This window comes from Bombus bifarius, unplaced genomic scaffold, assembly GCF_011952205.1.
Source record: "Bombus bifarius isolate JDL3187 unplaced genomic scaffold, Bbif_JDL3187 scf7180000007978, whole genome shotgun sequence".
Taxonomy (NCBI): domain Eukaryota; kingdom Metazoa; phylum Arthropoda; class Insecta; order Hymenoptera; family Apidae; genus Bombus; species Bombus bifarius.
The window spans coordinates 2,742,997-2,762,576 of record NW_022884363.1 but is presented as its reverse complement, the minus strand read 5'-3'; the positions used below and the strand labels follow the sequence as shown (position 1 = coordinate 2,762,576).

Genomic DNA, 19,580 nt, shown 5'->3' with positions numbered 1-19,580 from the left:
TTGTTTCTTCTATTGAATTCACCTTTCCCTTTATTACATTTAGATTATTACTATTAACTGTAAAGCAACTGTATAACTGGTATAATTATTAATTATATGGCAAATAATATGAGCTAATTAGCTGCGATCCTGACTAGGTGTTCGTATAAACGAATCTATGGTATATTACATTAGTGAAATACTTTTGGTACTTAGTCAATTATAAATAAAAATGGACTATTCTAGAATTAATCAACTCCATTCACACCTCTTATCGATTTCCATGAATAAGCAGGGTTAATGTTCAATCTACCATTTTTTTTAAAACGTAGCACGGGGTCGTTTACGTTTCTGAATATTCTGGTCTTTTTTTCTACGATTTATACGAAATAAACTGCTGCTGCCTATGTGTCATTCGGTTTGAGGATTACTGTGCGCCCTGTTGCTTAGACTGACCTACTTTTCTTGGTGTAAGGAGGTTTGCTCGCGTGCAGGGATATTTTGGCCAATTTTTAATTGTCAATAAGTAAAAAAGAAAGCCGAAGTCGCAATTGTTTTATTTTTGATTTTCTTATTTCGGCTTCAGGAACACTTAAATTTTCCGACACCTCTAGCCGAACATTTTGTATATGTATTACGATTCAAGTTAAAACTTGCAATATTTTACGTATAAGACTTTTTAACCTTAGACGCCACTAACTTAGTTTTAATCTTACAAATGGTAAAATTAATAATCGCATTTTATTAAAATGAAAATTATTAAATTAATACAAATAATTATCGTTTCCTGTTTCCTTGTTCACAAAATAAAAAAACATGTCGAATACTATCTTTGAAATAAATTTTTGTATTTGTACGCAGTTTCCAGCTTGGGGAAGGTTTTAAATTTTATAAAATCGTTACAAATATCGTACGATTTTATTAGGAATGGAAGGAAGGTTTCGGGCGAAGATCAACAGGAAGGAGAACAGAGATGCAGTTGGTGCATCGTGTCCTCGATTCGCGCTACTTGAAACCGCACACGCGTGACCTACAGCAACCATATGAACCCTTCTGAAACGCTTAGCGCAAATGGAAGGAACGGTTCCCTCCAGAGAGATCATTTATCTTTTAACAAGGTTGTTCTAACAAGTGTACGGTTCTTTGCGAGAGCTTTCCTCTTCGCATCGACGCGTTTCGCGATAAGTACGTCATTTTTGAGCTTCCATTCGTTTACGTTAAGACAGTGATGCATTTATTATACGCAGTATAATCCATTAAATTTACTTATTTACATGCTGTCCCCATTCGAATTCAAACGTTTTATTTAGTTACATTTTCGGTCTGTTTGTTTATTTACATTTTTAGTGTGTTCTCTTATATTTATGGATTACATAAATATATTTTAATACCATTTCTGTGATCAGTGGAATCAATTAATTTCATACGAACAATCATTTAACGAAATAATAAAAAAAAGTTTAAAAAAGACGCCTGCAGGTCGAAGAAACGTCGAATCTCGCGTGGAAGCGGGTTGCATAACGCTAGGAGTCAGAAAGAGAGTAATCGCGTGATTAATTAGCAAAGTTACTTTTATTGCTTAACTATATTCTAAACACGCAAGCGTAGCATACGTACAATGAATAAAAACTGGCAGTGTATGTGAGAAAATTTTCATCCACTCTAAATGCTGGCTTTCTCCGTAACTTGCTTGATTTATATCAAAAGTGATAATGAGTATCTATAGTTTACATTTCATCTAACGAGGAAACATGGGAAAATCTTTCTTCTCATAAGAATATTTTAATGCTACATTTATTTAACGATACGCTTTCTCCTGGTCGCACGATCTCTCGGTGTGTACATTTATTCGTTACCTCATCTTCAATACCATATACGAATGGAATTAAAACATTGTGATCAAAGTGATCACCCAATGTATTTGCTTAGAGATTTTATCACGCTTAAAATATTAAAAAATACAAAGCTTCTCCGTTATTTCCAGTGAAGACGAATTCGAGGTAGTTGTTTTCTCTATTCTCAACATGTCGCGGCGTAACGTCTATTCACATTTGTCTTCCTGAGATAACAGGAACGACTGCCCCAGTACCCTTATCCCCAACATATATTTTCATTCACAAATATTCCAATTTTTTAACAAATTCTTGCCCACCACGTATACCTCAAATCTCTTAACAAAACGCGAAGAATCTTCAACAAATCTCGTCGTAACCGTGCTCAGAGCCAGGCACGACGTAATTAGGATCGCAGACGGTGTCCTTGATAGCCTGCTTAACATTAGCCTTGAACACTCTATAGTTAATCTTGCTACTATCGATACTTCCATAAAGGTACATAGCCAACTTATTCGAAATGAGCCAAATATTCTGATCGTATTCATGATCAACCTTGATGTCATTGGGGAAGACCAAGGACAAATTACTAGTCCCTATAACTCCAAGATTTTGTGGAATATATTCCTTCCTGGTGTCCCAACACCAAACAGAGTCTCTGGTCACCATATTGAAGAACATCACTCCGTTTCTATCGATCACGGAACCGGAAGAATGACCGTAGTCTTTGGCTCTAGGTCTACCAATCGGCATAAAAAGTTCCGTATTCTCTTCGGCTGTCTTTTTATCAGCGAGAATAGACGTCGAAACGGCGAATTCCCGAAAACTGGACATAGGATGGAAGAACAAGGTTCTATCGTCGTGGATATCCACTGGACTCAGAGCTATCCCGAAAATTCCATCCGTCCATTGGAATTTTATACCATGGAGTTCGTATTTGGCGGCCAAAGGATCAGGATAGAAGAAGTGATGCTGGATTCTGAAAGAGGAATCCTTGAAGAAGTCGTAGACCAATAATCCATAGCGGAACACGTCCGAAGCGTAAGCTACCGCCAAATCACAATTCTCGTTTCTGATGTCCACCACGATGTTCGAGTACAACGAATCTTCCTTTACTTGGTCACTCGGTATAATGTATTTTCTGAGAAGGGTATCTGTCGTTAGGTCGAAGATGAAGATGGCCGGAGGACAGGCTGATTTGCCTCCTTTCGCGATATCTACTTTGCCCGAGTCTAGGACCCACAAACGGTCGCATTCGTCCACTTGCACTCTAAAGACGGAAGTCAGTCCATCGCAGTTACCTGGTAATAAAATAACGTTCGCTAATATTCACGTTAAGAATCATATATTGCTCGACAGCATTGTAAGCAACGATATTTAGCGATACGATATCAAAGCTCTCCCTGTAGTAAATGCTTTCTAGTGAGCCATTACACATACAGAATCCGGTCGAATAACATGTAAAAGCGGACACCGCGTGATTCCTTTTGAAAAATAAGAAAAATACGTAGAATAAAATTTGTTCATTCTCGGCTTAGTTTTCGAGAAAATTGAATTTAGAAGCGTAGCAAGTATACATAGGTAATAGCGGACTGGACGGAACTAAATAATCGACAGGAGGTCACTCTACGTGTGAAAACAAGTTAGTCGAAAATGTAGAATAAAATTTCTTCGCAAGACACTTTGTTTCCAATAAAAATTAATTTGAAAATTTATCATATGCATGTACTATATTTGTGTTATTCGGATCTTGCATGTATTCAAGTACGCTAACCTGGTCGATGCCATCCCCAGTCTGGATAAGGTCTCAATTTGGGACTTTTCGTCTTGGAAGGTTTTGGCACGGTAGCCAGTGTAACCGGAATACCGTCTTTCCATTTTGGAAGAGTAATGAAAACCTTGTCTCTCCAAATTTCCAGTCCCAGCGGTAGGTTGTTCTCCGCGATGAAATCTCCGTCGTAAATAGCCGAATCTCGAGCCTCCACGCTGTCGTAAGTATAGTCAATCGTGGACCACGCGTAAACCTGTCGAATTATTTGGAAATTTTAGCCGAAACGTGTTTATTTATTTGACTGGATTCTTCGTGAAACTTACCAATTCCATAGCAGGTCCAACATAATCGTCTTCGATTTGCCCTCGTCCAGAATCGTAATTAAATCCATGAGATTCCAGTTGATTCACCGAATGTGGATCCGTCCTAAATAGGTTTCTTTCCGGTAGTCTGGAGCGAAGCCTTTTCTCGAAAGATTTCGAGAAATATTCCCTCGAGTCCGGCGTCGAACCATAAAGATGATTGTTGTATTCTGGAGTCGTGGGCGATCTCTCCAGCGAATTCTCTTCGAGTTTTGGTGAGTCACAGTTTATGTGGCCAGGAAGTTCATCGTGGCTCGATATCAGGGTTTTGTAGTTCCTTAAAGACTAGAGTATTCGATATTTAGTACCAGAATCCGTGGAAATTATACCGTGTAGCAACTATAGTAAGTACTATGTTACATAAATTTACTCTTAAAGTTACCAATAATTAGGGTGGAAAATTTCAATTATCAACTCGGTGTTATTATCCTGAAATCCATTCGAGAATGAACTTAGATTACTCTCATTCGGAATTACTTTAGTGTCACTTACAAGAGGTAATTGTATGTTATTAAATTACATCAGAGGGAAAGTGTTCGTACCGAGCGAAAGCCCGAAGGCACGCTTCTTTGGCTGATGGTTCCAAGATCGCGTGAAAGCGCGTTGCTTGCAGGCTGGATCGCGATCTCCTGGAGACCGAGCAGGCACATCGACAGCAGCCACGGCATCATGTTCGCCATGCCTGAAAAGAAAGGAGATTCCGATACATGCGAGGGAATTACGACCTTCGTTAGCCGATTTCTCAACCAAGTTCACGTTGACCCGGTTATCGCGATCGAGCGTAACCGTTTTGCCCCGAGCGACGTGAATTTGATAATCGTTATGCAATGGCTATTGGATAATAAACGAACAGGAGGCAGCAGTACGTGGAAAGATCGATGGTATAATTTATTTCTGATGACAGCTGTGAGATCGAGATTTCAATTTTTTACGCTAATCAATACCATTATAACGGAATTTACGAGTCTCTGAATTATTTTTACGACAATACTGGTTTAAAAAAATGGTCTCGAGAAATATAAATCTGAAAGAGAGAAAGAAGACTGAGATCGTCTTAAAGTTTACATTGAACTTTTTCGTTTGAATGCCATAGACATTTATTTGACATTTGGCGAAGCAAAGGTAAGCGAATAAAAGTTCGATCGATGATAAGAAATTCATAACGGTATTTTCAACCAAATTGGATCTACGAAAGTCACCGGAGGATAGAACGTGAGTTACGGCTGCAATGGTGTCCTATACCTGGCGATATCGTGACAAGCTTCCACAGTTATCGCTACTTTCCTATCGATACCTCTCTATGGTATAGTTTCTTGGCCAGGTTTATGACTCTAATAATGTCACTGCAAGCGAGATTCGAATAAAACGATTATTCTCAATGGATAAATTTATAGCCTTGCTTTTAGTTTTTCAGTAAAATATCAAATCTTTAAAAACCTATCTCTCGAAGAAATTGAAATGTTACATTAAAATAGAACTTTACAGGACATTTCATTTTGCCATTTCGTTCTATGTACTTTGTCATTCGTGCTTTACTGTCTCATTTAAACGTTTCATTTAAATACACGATGCGTGTGAGTATAAAACTTGTGAACAAGATATTTACGCCACTGTATTGTATTATCCAGCAACAAGATAAGATAAGCATCTTTTCTCAAGCTGCGTTGATTATAATACAATAATTGCTGTACAAATTTACTACAGCTAGCAGAATATTTAAGAAATGTAAAAAATTAATCGAAGAAATTGAAAAGAATCTCATTGAGTATGATGATCGTTCGTGATAGAGACTTGTGAATGAAAATCGAGCTTGGTATTAAGTACACCAAAATACGCATGTTGGAGTTGCATCACCGGTTGTGAGAGACCGTAGTATATAACATGCAATTAACACGAGTACGTTCGCGTCGGCCAGGAAGACGGCGGATTTAAAAGGAAAGCGAACGCGCTCGTAAATCCAAGATGATTTTGCAGTTTAGCAACTTTCAAGGTGACGAGAGCCGCTTGAATAGACTTTCCCTCAAGAAAATCATGACAAACGATCCACTGAAAATGGAATAGAAAAACGATTTTTGTCTCTAATGTCAATTTCTTCGACACAAAGGAAAATCACCCAATTTTTCGCTCCACGTAAAATATCACAGTATGTCGTCTCCTCGTTGAATGTGTTTTAACGCAAACAAATTTGGAGCAAAAACAAGTATACAGCATTTGACTAAAGAAAAAAAAGAAAAACAAAAATTAGTTTCGAAATGTCGTCACTTCACACGCAAAAAAGTTATGTTCGTCGCATAATGTCATCCTCTATCGGTCCTTACGAGATATACACCTGCTCTTGACAGAATTATTCAGAACTTTTTTATCCCAGAATTTGTTCATTTTATTATTCAAAATTATTCCAACTTTACTATTCACCTTTTTGCAATGCGACAAGTTTCATCCAGCATCCAACGACGCGTATCTCATCACCGCGAAAGTGAAGCGCGGGACATAGCCAATAAATTCCAATGATATTTCACGCTTCGCCGCTATAAACCGACGATATGGAATAAGACAAAGGAAGGCTTGCGAAATAATTGAACTCACAGTGTGGGTTCTATCCTTTCGATCAAAGTACCTGCAAGATTCCTCGGAAGTACGAAGAGTGTTCTTCAAGGTGACCCACTGACTCTCGGTCTTCCTTGGCCACGGTAATTAGTCGGAAAGATCGATGTATTATCGACTGATACTCGAGTTGAGCGTAGAAACTGTAAGCAAGAAACTGCAGCTGGACTTTTGCAAGAAGGATCGAGAACAACGCGCGACAGATGACGGTCAAATGAAGATGTTCGCTCGGGATGAGAGCGTGGATGTTACCCGACTGCCATATTCACTATCCGGGTCATAAGTGTGTCTAGGTGTACTACGAAAGGAGAGAATGGCGAATCCCTTCTCTCGAAGAAGATTTTCCCTCTCGTCGGAGGCACCGCGGTATAGGTCATTGGCGGCGAGTTCATGAGAGCTCGTTCCGTGCTCGTGAAACGAAGAAAAAGAGAGCCGCCCACACCCGCAACTATGTCATATCGCGCGAAAATGTTATAACGATCGGTAACACGAGCTACGCACCATGCGGAACTCGTTAACCCGTTTTAATTGCATTCTTCCTTAACGCTTGCAGATCGAGTCTATCGTTATCGTTATAAATCGTTTCACACGTAGGAAATTTATCTGATAAATACAACTCGTAAATATAGGAACGTTGTTCGTAACAGTTAACGAGAAAACGACAGAAATTTCGTTTGAGAAATACTGATAATTAACGGTCGAAATAAATGGGCTCTATGGCGAAATCGATCGAAGACAATAATTGCGACGATAGGTGACATTTTAGCGTACTTGAGCGTGCACTTAATTGCTCACGTTCTAATACTATAGTGGAAGCTATTACCGACGGTGATTGCAAATAAGTCGATGACTACTTTGATGAATAGTTGAAAGACAATTTCGTTCGATAGCTTCTCCCATGGCGATGTTTTTTACATCGTACTATGTTCTTTGAGGTAGCTGCAATCCGATCGTGTGTTTCTATCGTTGGAAAATTTCAGTCCAAAGCGATTCCAGTCTAAACTAAAATAAGAAACGATAGACAACGGCTACGATTAATGAGTATGTTAACTGGACGAATGATTTAATTAAACGAACGAGATTGTTGTTATTGTTTCTTCGTATCGTAAATCATGTTGGCCAAGTGTTTATCGATTAAGTAACTGTACCTGTACTTTCAGGAACATGAATTCTGGCTCTGCCATAACGTTTCTCGCAATCTAGCTCAGCAACAAACTCGCTACTTGCCCCGATGCTCGATATTCCGAACGAGTTTTGAAGCAATCGTTCGAAGTTACGAAACGGGGGATTCGTTGGGCCGAATGCATCGGAGCATCGTTACGCCAGCATTAATCTCGTGAGAACTCTTTAGTTTCTTCGATCAAAGCAGATACGAATCATGAAGAAGGAGGAGAAGAAGAAGAAGAAGAAGAGGATAAAGAAGAAGAGGGAGCAGAAGAAAGAGGGACAGGAGAGACAGAGATAAATTGAACGTGCGGATGATTGAAATTCCGCGGAGACTGTCAGCCATTCAAGGCAAAAGCATTTCACACTTGTTTAACGATCGCTTGGAAAAAGTATGCGTTTGAGGGACTGCGTTTATATGGATGCGATAGATTCTTCTTGGGTGCTCGCTGCTTCTGTGAATTGATCGATAACTTCAAAATTCTAATGCAAATTTTAATAGCTCGCCACGCTCGAGTACCTAACGACCGGATAATTCGAGCATGTTCGACATTGTCTCGTAGCAGGTTGGCATACACGTCGCGTCGTTCGATTGTCGAAAGCGAGGAAAATCGCATTGCACAATGACAAATTGCGATAGTCGTTGCCACGTCGAAGCAGTGAAAAACGACCGAACAATCGCACGTGTATATAGGTTTTCCCGGAAAGTGATTTGTTTTACGAGGCAAAGTTATTTTTACGAGGACACACCGGCCGAACGCCAGCATTGTTCTTACGCGGCGAAACTTTGTTTAATTTTACGACGTTATGGCACGCGGTCTTATTCGACTTATATTTTGAGTATTTTTTTTTAATTAAAATGAATTGCAAATTTTCATTGGAATATTCCATATCGACGTTTCGATTTCACACGAATCCACCGTTTTACGTATTCTTGCATATCATACGCGTTATCTACATTTTTACACCTTTCTTATCCGCGGTCTAACGTGTCAGAATATTTTTGTATTCTAAATATTCTCAACCTCATACTATTATTTTCGTCGTTACTGTTACTGCTACGTTTGTTACACCACGTCGCTCGCTGCTATTTTTACAATCATTGGTAACACGTATCACTATTTCTTCGTTCTTCTAAATATAATCTCATACGATGTTTCGCAATTAGAAGAAAGTTCATACTACAAACGCTTCATGCCGTAGTCGCAAACCGACGTTCAAACTTGCCTGTGCCAGATGTGTCACGCACTTTAGGTAACTTTTGACCGAAACAGCCATGGTAGTACTTGGAATTAGGGGTGTCCCAGCTGTAACCGAAAGAATGAGTCGGAGAGACGTAAGCATAGCTGTTGGATTGTTTAATGAGGTTGGTCGACGTCCATGAATTCTTGGACCAACCGCGCGTTCCAACTTCCGATTCGATACTTCTCCTTTTTCTCGTCATGGCATGTCTGCAAAAAAGGGAGACGAGAGATCACCTGTACGTCTCAATTAAATGGCGCAATTAGGTCATCGAGAAAGCGTCGTGGAAAAACGTGGACCGCAATATAATAGGCTGCCATTCAAGGCGCTACATACTATTTCGTAATAGCTGCGACCGCTCGACTACGAGTTTTTCTTGTTTTGCTGTGTAAAACTATTTGTACGATGATAACTTTTTTGAACGAGTCAGTTTCTGTATTAATTTCAGCTGTTGGAATAATAATATCTTTCTAATCCTTCTATAATTTTCTAATACGGCAATGTTTCAATTTAATTTATCGATTGAAAACGTTTTGCTAAGTCGGCGAGTATTCGCTGAAAAATATCTTTGGCAAATGTCAGGCTTTTATCTTGTACCTTCTGGTTGTAGAAGTGCATTAAACTTTTAAGGTTCTTTCTCGGCAGCTGCGAGAGAAATATTCGCTGTTTACTCAGCAATTTCACAATACAACCCGAAAAAAGCGAATTATTTAAACACAAAAAGAAAAGTACACGTTTCCCCACAGCCCACGCTAAAAACCGTTTACTTTAATCTCAAATGCTGTCGCAAGAATCACGCTACTTGCCTACTTAAAAGAAGAATATACGCGAGTTAAAACTTGTTAATGTGAAATTTGTAACAGCTTTGTTATGTGTACATATTATGTAACATGCTATATTGCAATGAATAAACATTGATCTTACGAAGGTACTTACATCGAATGCATTCGTTACATTTATAACGCGAAATTCGAACCAATGCCGCGTTAATATTTTCGCGTCAACGAATTGACATTTAACACGCTTGCTTAACAAACGTGTGAACAAGCCGGAAGACGAAGTATCAGCACGGAACTCAAGTGCATCAAGAGAAAGATGCATGCTTGCGCATGTAAATTAGACGCAATTAAATATCGATACGCTTTCCCTTTTTACCGCACACATCCTGCCTTCAGCATATTGTAAATTTCACTCGTATTCGTTAAAATATTACCGAGAGATGTGTCGAACGAATCGTTCGCGTTTAAAGAATAACAGAAGGAAGCGGAAACGCTCCTTCCTCCAACTTGATGCTATTCAAACACGAATCTCTAGCGATTCGTCTCGATCGTATAAAAGTCAAGCTCATGGTCGAACCGACTGAAAAGCCACAGAAACAAATGATCCACATTATCCGAAACGCTACCTATCTCGTTCCAATGACTCGTTCGACAAGTGGCGCGAGACAAATGCCGCGAATTAAGAGTAAACACTGCTTTTCACCGGATAATGTACTTTCGGTTTCGCCAACTATTTCCTGTCTATATCCAGGAATTCTCTCTCTCAGCGAGCAGGAATATTACGGAATATCGACTATCGAAGAGGAAGAACACGGTTAAACGTATTGCTACAATGGATACATTTCCTGGTGAACTATCGTCCAGACGAATATATCAGAACGAACAAATATATCTACATACTTTTAGGAAACTACGTTATTTTTCAGATGATTAATTCTCATCGACTTACCTGTTTATGTATCTTCTCTGTATAGTTACAATCGTAGAAACGTGTAGAAAGATCCTCGCTTCCTTTAGAAATTTCCTAATTTTGTTTGATTCGATCGAATACAGAACATCGTATCATAATAAATTACAAGAACATGCTATTACGGATTTATGAGGACGAAAGTTTCCAAGCCTTTTTATTCTTTTAAATTCACGAGGTACTTGAGAACGGTATGGTAGAAAATATACATCGAGACGTAGGTTTTTCTTCTTTTCAGGTGCCACTTCTTACAATTGTTCGAGTTTCTCAGATGTAATTGGTACACAGAACGATGCACAGAACCGCCCGAGATTATTTAATCGCGCGTACTGACACTCGAGGACCGATGGACAGACTGAAATTGGATCGTACGGTTCGGCCGAACCGAGAAAGCAGAAAGTAATGTTTTTCTACTTCTACAACCGCCGCTTTTCGTGCTCGTTGTTTTCTTTTTATATAAACACAATAATGCATCTAATAAAATTTTTAATCGATAACAACCGCGTTAAACGCAGGTAGTTACTTCAGCGAATAATTACTGTAACGTTTACGTTACGTCATACTTTATTTATATCTGATTATAATTATGGGGGGGGGGGAACATCGAAATATCTTTGATAATATCAATGAAATTTAATCTAAAACGTGTTGTGTAATATTCTCTGTTCGCTATTACTTTCATTTGTTTTTTGAATTCTAATTGAATTACGAAGTGAATTAGGAGGTAATGTTGAACTGTGCGGGAAAGTTAATATGGATGGATAAGCTTCTGGAATACATACACCTTGAAATTTTATCGAGCCATCGCGAATAGAAATTTCAAGAACTTTGTTCGCGTCCAATCGTTCTGGACGCTACGAATTTAATTAATTATCGAATAATAGAGTGAATGTGAAACTCATGGGTGATCTACCTTACATTACTGGCGTTTATCTTTTCGATAACTCGTTTCTGTAAATTTATTTATCACAAAAACATAAATAATCGTAGATTCGAAAAGCGTATTTTATAAATTTTATAATGTCTGTAGTATCATCGCCTTTTCCTGTTTTCCGATTTACGGATTCGATTTGGTGTGACCTTTGGACGATTCAACTTACCAACTATCGTAACAAATTGACAAACTCTTGGTCGAAGAATCAAGTAAAATACAAAAGAACATACTGATGGAGTCATTAAGAAAACCTGTTTCTTATATAGCCGACTAGAGCCCACGCGAGTCATCGCCATTTATAGTACTTATCGTGTTCCATAATCTATAATTTTTGTTTATCCCCTTTAACAATGTACTGTAATAATTTACATAAGACCAAACTCGGTCTAAGAAACGTCAAAAAGTTACGTCATTTCTGCTATCTTAAGAGCGATTGATTTCTTAGGAACCCCTACGGTCAGTTCGGGGAGAATTACTCAACATGCAACAGGTTTTTCAAACAGAAAGGAGAGTTTCTGTTTTATTGCGTAAGTGTTTTAAATTGATCGATTTAATTAAAGAAAAATAAAGCTATGACGATCAAAACGTAGATATCCAGAAACAAGTGTCGAAAGAACAGATCATTCTGTTCGAGTGATCGCATAATTAGGCTTTAAGGTTCGATTATCTCTAGACAATAAACCTTATCTTCTTTTCCCTCCCTTTACTCCTTCTTTGTATTTTCCTTTATTTTTCCTTGCTTACTTCGTTTCTCGGTTCGTAAATGTGAAACGCTGTATTTGCGCTCGCAGTAGAAATAAACTCTTAAAAGCTACACTGAAACTAAGACAATGAAGTCGAAAAATATCATACCAATATTATCACACCAAGTATATTATATATTTCTTTATTTTATCCCCGACCTACGATATAACCGAATTTCGAGTAATATTTATTTCATATCGAGAACAGGATTTTAATAGATTTATCAATAGATCACAGAACGTCGAATAATTGACAGCAAGTGCCCCTTATCAATCTTCCCACATCTCCTTTCAAAATTCGGAAGTTCACGTCATCGTAATCTAAGGTCCCTGCTGCTATTCTTTGATATCTGTTAGTCAATGCCCACAGCTCTTCTTTTCCATGGCAATCCTTCACTTTGAGACCGCTGGTGAATTGGAGTGTCCGTCTATTCCTAGCGACTAGCCCCTACAATTGCAAAATTGCGTTAATTTCTCTAATTTTGCTTCTTAAAAAATATAGCGAGCAATATAATCGAAAGGAGAAGATTAAAAATGTCTATACGTGACTACTCACGATATTCTCCCTATTAAGCGAACGAAATTCGTTCCAGCAACCAATCGACGTGTCATTCACGAGTCCGAAGAAAACAGCTCCGCTTCTCGATACCGCTTTAGCGCTCGCTTGAGTCCATAGAATATCTTCGGCCCTGAACATCATGGATGAAACATAAACGTTTATGAAATTTTTAACTTGTAAGTTGATAAAATGTTTCGATAATTCTCGGTTCTCTTCCCGTCCATATTGCCCAGCAGTTACGACTCTGACTCTCATCTTAACGAATAACGCCAAACCAATCAAATATATATATAAATTCTTATGAGTGAATGTATTTCAATCTTCAAACGTTTCATTCGCCAGAACGATAATTCACCAGAGCCATAAAGACGTAAAGATAGAGTACGTTACGTTTTTAGCTCGACAACGCACTACATCCTTACGTCGTGGACACGCATTCACGTGTTAATCACAGCGTAACATATCAACGAACGCTATTTATCAATATATATTTACACTCGATACTGCACTTGATCGCCCTGAACCAGCATCAGCTGGTAAGTGTCAGCATGGTCCAAATTGTGAGAAGACATAGGACTGAAATAAAGATTGTTCGTCAAGGGGGATATAGCCATCCCCACGATACCGTCTCGTAATTGAAAGCTTGTCCCCTCGATCGTGTAATTTATATATCTGGGATCGAAGTTGAACGCGTTCGAAGTTAGTCGGCGAAATGAACTGCCGTCGTAAACGATTAAACCATAACCATCTACATCCGCTATGTACACCTGTAGCATCAACAAGTATATTTCACTAATTCCAGTAGAGTTACAGATGTGCGATCAAGATTTCTCTTAACCCTGACAGATAAGACATGGATGAAGACTCACGTAGGTTCTGTCGCAATCAGGATTAAAAGTTTGAACCGCTGGAGTTATTAATAATCCCTGACCCGACGTCGAGTTTATCGCAATGTTCTCTGGTATTTCAACTTGTTGCAGCAGCTCAGAGGTTGTTAGATCGAAGACAACGAGCTTGGCGGGACACACGCGATTATCACCGATAACACCGGTGTCTAAGACCCACAGTCTGTTGCATCTGTCGATCTGATAGAAATATAATAGTAAATATTATATGATGGCGAATTTATCTTCTATCAAACGAATTTATCCAAATACAAACTCCTCCTATACGGATGAAGAGTTGCTACTAACGGTGAGAAATTATTATACGGCTTCTAGCCAGATGTGTTCAGATAAATAGAGTTCTGTTGGAATTATAGAGAAATTTTGAATTACCGAAACTCTGTAAACGCTTATAATGCTAGAACAAGTTTTAGTGCTTGTCCAGTTCCAATTGGGGTACGGTGTCAGAAGAGGGCCACCAGGTCCACGTTTATCAGATATGACGTTCAAAGACGAAGGCACGCCTTCGTCCCTTATCACCGTGACAAATGTTAGATCTTTAATGAAGAGTACGAAGAACATTTAATTAACTGTTTTCAGCGAGGAGAAATAATATAGTAACTGATACTTTACTGCGCCATCGATCCACGTCTATGGGATTGACTGTTGTATAATTGTATTCTCCAGAACTAATGGCAGCTTGCCTCCTTTCTTCACTACCGAAATCGAAGTCAATATATTTCCATTCGTAAACCACATGCATCGCATTTTCCAAGTTCCTCGCAAATGGATTATAAGATCTTATCCAGGAAGTTGAGCCTTGACAGATGATACCAAGGAACACAACCAACAACCATGGCGTTAACATGGTTCTGAAGAATAATTTGTCTCGTCAGACAAGATAAAAATCACAAATGGAATATACAGATACAGACAATAGCACCTGCGCGAAATTGTTGCAATGGAAATGCAATATGCGTGAAAGGATTCTAACAAGGAAATGCAAAATTATGACCAATGTTCGGGCAATAAATACAAGTGGTAACGGCCTTCTATATATCAGACAGATAAGATAATAAGTATTGTTCTATATTTAAGGCCTGTTTCCTGCAACTTGGTCACTTTTTAAGATATTAAGTGACAGGTAATGATTTAATAATCAATAATTCTTGGTGAGTGAATGGATTAGCTGATGAAATAGGATAACATGTCCTGTACCGTTGATACAGTTTTTCATACGTATTTAGTAAAAATTTGACGCAATTGTCGCAATTCTATTGTAATAAAAAGTTTCAAATTATAGCAGATCCCTCACGACGATCTAAAATCAAGTGTGCCAATTACCCTTTGAAGCATAAACGTAAACGGAGAAGGAAAGATTAAGAATTAGAACTCGTAAAAGCTTTCGGCTTAATCACATGGAAAGAAATACTTTAGATAAAAATAATTATTTGACTACACGTAAATGTTTTCCAATAATAATTTCCTGTAGAAAGATTAGTTAAAAGTAGATAAAAGAATGCAATTTTTTTAACACAATTAGTCCTGTAGCTCGGTATTGCGCAATGTCAGGGTTAATATATTATGGTACAGAAACATAATAGACGATCAAAGATTGGGAAATTTGTTATAGCTGTTGGAAATGTAATTACGTAAAGTATCTAGGAAAATTCCTTCCCAAATAGTTTATTGGAAAATACGTCTTTAAAATTTCTTACGATATGTGAGTATTTCATATTCAATTCGAAAGAAACGCTTAGGTTACAGTTTCTGTATGTTACATAATAAAATTCAATAAATCACGAAGTCAAATTGTTAATACTCTTTTCCACTTTCATTTTTATTCTTTTCGTTTCAAATAGGACGTTCTCCGTGGTGTACGTATTTATTGGTATTGTGAAACATCCTTTAATTAATGTGTATAATATATATGATATCAGTATCTAGACATATTTATTACTTGTTTATTAATCGTTTGTTGGAAGCACTCGTTACTTTTACCTTATATAAAAATTCCAATTTAGGGGAGTAGGGTAAATACATTCGATGTATAACATCACATACACATTTTTTATTACAATACTAAAACCTGTACAAACATAGAGTGTGATTCGCAATTGCGCGATCAAATAAGCCGATATTAATAAATAACATATCCTAATAAATCTATATTAACAATTAACGCGATTACACAAATTTCTATTACAAATCTAACTCATGGAGTTACCGTTTTTTCAATTTCATATTGTCTATCTTAAAATAGGCTCTCGAAACTCCAGAAACCTCTACAGCACCACGAGCAGCAACAAAAGTTCGTATTTAAACTCAACCTTCCTTCCAAAATCGTGACTTTTCTCCGCTGACTAATACCTTGTGGTTGGTAAGGATTTGTATCCTTCTTTACAATTTATCCTGATCTGAATATTTCAAAATCATGCGATTGACATCAGAATCTTTCGTTTCTGATCCACGAGGAATACGCGTCCATGGATCTGATAGCGAAAGGACGCCATGAATGGAAGTGGTTTTGGGCATAATACGATTCCAAACGATCGTTCATAAAAAATGGTCTATTGGCGAAAGTCGAGAACCGCCATGATGGCCAGAAGCTCCGATGATAATAGTTGGAGAACTGCTCGCGGTGCCACGACTCTCATTGCCGATGAAAACGTCTTCCTAGGGTGGAGACATCGCATTTGGTGCCGCGAACTAATTCATCCACGAAACCAGCTTGGATCCTGAAATTGGTTTCGTTCGAGTGTAAAGTACCGCTCATGTATCTCTGGAAAGACACCGACAGGACCCATAGTTCTTGTTTACCCTTCTTCGATGTGATGATCTAAAAGAGAACATCGATCAGTGTTGGAATTCATGTTACGTCATCAGGAAGATTTAGACTTAGTAACGGATTTTGCGAATGGATCTTCCTAGGAAATTTCCTCGACACGTTAAAGAACAATGTTCCATTGACACGACACGTTTCTTGGCGTGTTACTAAATGCTTCTGTAAAGCATTGACGGAATAATTATACGAATTCTACATAAACGCTTCGAACAATGCGAAATAATCTAACGAGGAAAACTACGAAACATGCCGGATGCTTTGTTTATACCTTCAAACCAGAGGGAAACTGCAACGTCTCCGGGTTGCTGACGATTATCTCGTTATTCTTTCCTCCAAACTGAGGATAATGCTTGCTGTTCCAGCATCCAATCGCTAGATCAGACAACAGTCCATAGAAAAGAACTCCGTCATGATTCATAGCCTCGGCTACGGACTGCGAAGACCTCTCATGTTCAAACGGCACGAACGACCTTGCAGCGGCTTCGGGTTTCTCATGGAAAAGTGTGTAATTCCTGGATTCGAACGAACAATCGTTTTTAAAAGTACCTCTTTGTAATTATGTAATTTTATAACAACTTTGTAACTGTCGTGTGTACACGACAGCCACTCGAGACTTGGCAGTTTGGGAGAAAATATTCATCGACGGCCTGGTTGGTTCGATCGAAGTTACACTCGTTCGGCAACCGGAATTCCAAATTCGAATCTCGCTTCAGCAACCGGATCGATTGAATATATTTTTCCCTGCACGCGTAAGCTCGTTTAAACCGCGTCAAGACAGCGAGAAATGTCGGAACAATCATATATTAACAATCATAAGTTAACTATCATAAATTAACAGTCACAGAGAATTCACCTGATTACAGAGGTAGATACCCAGGATTCCACTCTGCTGGCTAACGAATGGAAATAAAGAATTCTATCGCCGTTGTGAATCGGCCCCAATGCGAGGCCAAGGATTCCGTCCATCAAGTCAAACGTGTCACCTTTGATGTTGAATGTGCCATATGGCGGATAAGGGTAAAACAGGTTGTTGTTGATCTTCCAGGATCTTGAATTACGAAAATCGTAAACGATTAACGCGAATCCTGTCACATCGGCGATATAGGCGAACGTGTCCTTGCAGTTGTTCGTTCTGTCTCGGACGTCAACGGCCACCGTGACGAATAGAGAATCTTCATTTTTGTACTGGTGCTCGGGAAATCTGTACAGCATGATCAGTTTATTGTCACGCAGGGAAAACACGTGCAGCTTCGGCGGACATACTTGTTTGCTCCCTAGCTTTCCGGTGTCGAGAACCCACAGTCGATCGCATTCATCTATCTGAATGGCAAATGATTGAGTATTTTTTAGTGACTGAACTAAATTTCGCAACATCAAGAATTTATAGAATTTTCTTGCTCGGTAAGGAATTTCCTTTTATTCGAGGCCGAGGGTAATAATTTAATAACTTGTTTATCAGAATGCGTCAATGGAAATGGTAAATTCGGCTTAACGATTGCATTAGGAAAACGGAACAACATATTTCAGTTGTGGACTACGTAGAAAAATAGGTTGTTGATAAGTTTATCAGTCGTTGTTTACATACGAAATGCAATGCATGAGTAAACGTAGGCATTTTCTTGGGTATTATTCATACTTCGTCGAAGAATGTGCAAATATGTAAGTAACAGTATGAAAGTAACAATACGAAATATTTAAAATAGTAGTCTTCCAAGTTGCAAATGTCTAAATGTCGAAAACAGTGTTTCGTATGATTGGAAATCTCGATCGTACCTGCATTCTGTAAACGCTGATTATCGAAGCGCAGTTTCCTGCGTCGTTGTAACTCCAATTTGGATATGGTGCGATTAGGGTATTTCCATCGAGCGATACCTCATCGGTGACATAACCCAAAGTTAGAGGTACGCCATCCTGAAACCTTGGAATGGCGATGAACACCGTCGATTTGGACTCTTGAAACAATAACAAAATATATCATTCGTAAGATCGTGGAAAATTCTTTGCAAGTAAGATTGATGATTTTAACTGGAAAAATATTTTGAACTAGAAAATATTACGTCTTTTTTATTACCTCCGTTGTAAACATCGACGTCTATGGGTAATGGCGAACCAGGTATAAAATTTCCACTTTTAATAGCCGCCAATCTAGCATGCTCGCTTGGAAATACAAAATCTAACGATTTCCACGAGTAGATGATCTTCAATTTTTCAAGAGCCCGCAAATTGACGATCGTCAAAAGCAGCAGGATCCACGTGCAAAGCTGCCTCATCTCCTGAAAAATAACGAAATCATTGCCGATTAAACGTTGACAGTGATTTATTCGCAAATAATTCCACGCTATGTTATCGGGAAAATCAATTTTTCGGTTTCATTTCATGAGAGATTCTCTGTAATAGCATATGATTAGAAGCATCAGCGTGATTTACCATTTCTAAGAAAGACTGTATACCTCTCAATTATCTGGCATCTTAATTTCCAATCGATGGTAATTACAATATCGACCTATGTTTATCTTTCTTAAAACACTTGAATAAATAGATGTATCTTGTCATAAAAAAATATGAATACTCAAACAACGCGCTGAGAGAGCCATTTTATGACAACGGAGGTGAAAATATCTAGTCATACGATTGTACTTAAAAAGGAAGCTGTGAATAATGTGAGATTAAAACTTCGATAACATTTATTGCGTTACATAAATACGCGATGTTTATCGCATCTTTGGAACTATCGTCGAAAGGCACGTGCAGAAATAAAAGAGATTAGGATTACGCATACGAAAACCTGTCTAATCTATTTTGCATAGTCTTAGCAACTTAAAATCGAATCATACTGTCGCTATTTCTTCATAGAGCAGAAAAAACGATTATAGTTGTTAAGAAGCCTACGATAACAGAGTTAAAACTCACCACAA

The 19,580-nt window shown here is 38.3% G+C and overlaps 2 protein-coding genes across 4 annotated transcripts; both read right to left on the bottom strand.

Moving 5' to 3' along the window:
• Positions 1-1,755: 1,755 nt before the first annotated feature.
• LOC117204362 (protein yellow-like) lies at positions 1,756-12,347 on the bottom strand. 3 transcript variants are annotated; one of them, XM_033441673.1, is made up of 7 exons: positions 11,801-12,347; positions 10,683-11,148; positions 8,940-9,163; positions 4,487-4,626; positions 3,906-4,229; positions 3,586-3,835; positions 1,756-3,112 (listed from the first exon to the last, which is right to left on the bottom strand). In XM_033441673.1, the coding sequence occupies exons 3-7, from the start codon at positions 9,154-9,156 to the stop codon at positions 2,172-2,174; spliced, it is 1,872 nt and encodes a 623-aa protein (XP_033297564.1). In that variant the 5' UTR covers positions 9,157-9,163; positions 10,683-11,148; positions 11,801-12,347; the 3' UTR covers positions 1,756-2,171. The 3 variants fall into 3 exon arrangements, with proteins under 3 accessions (XP_033297564.1, XP_033297565.1, XP_033297566.1); XM_033441674.1 differs by lacking the exon at positions 10,683-11,148; XM_033441675.1 differs by lacking the exons at positions 8,940-9,163; positions 10,683-11,148; positions 11,801-12,347 and adding an exon at positions 6,562-6,690.
• A 144-nt stretch (positions 12,348-12,491) lies between these two features.
• LOC117204531 lies at positions 12,492-18,938 on the bottom strand. The gene is made up of 11 exons (XM_033442033.1): positions 18,737-18,938; positions 18,439-18,617; positions 17,519-17,985; positions 16,934-17,177; positions 16,477-16,659; positions 14,454-14,712; positions 14,214-14,377; positions 13,806-14,021; positions 13,432-13,703; positions 12,934-13,066; positions 12,492-12,825 (listed from the first exon to the last, which is right to left on the bottom strand). The coding sequence occupies exons 1-11, from the start codon at positions 18,933-18,935 to the stop codon at positions 12,610-12,612; spliced, it is 2,532 nt and encodes an 843-aa protein (XP_033297924.1). The 5' UTR covers positions 18,936-18,938; the 3' UTR covers positions 12,492-12,609.
• Between the last annotated feature and the right edge of the window lie 642 nt (positions 18,939-19,580).

Coding starts and splice junctions, on each gene's coding strand:
- LOC117204362 (XM_033441673.1), bottom strand. CDS start 9,156: ATGACGAGAAAAAGGAGAAGTATCGAATCGGAAGTTGGAACGCGCGGT. Junction 4,627..8,939: donor GCGTGACACATCTGGCACAG/GCAAGTTTGAAC, acceptor CTTTCTTTTCAG/GCATGGCGAACATGATGCCG. Junction 4,230..4,486: donor TGCCTTCGGGCTTTCGCTCG/GTACGAACACTT, acceptor CGAATACTCTAG/TCTTTAAGGAACTACAAAAC.
- LOC117204531 (XM_033442033.1), bottom strand. CDS start 18,935: ATGAGGCAGCTTTGCACGTGGATCCTGCTGCTTTTGACGATCGTCAAT. Junction 14,022..14,213: donor TAAGCGTTTACAGAGTTTCG/GTAATTCAAAAT, acceptor TATTTCTATCAG/ATCGACAGATGCAACAGACT. Junction 13,704..13,805: donor CTGATTGCGACAGAACCTAC/GTGAGTCTTCAT, acceptor TTGATGCTACAG/GTGTACATAGCGGATGTAGA.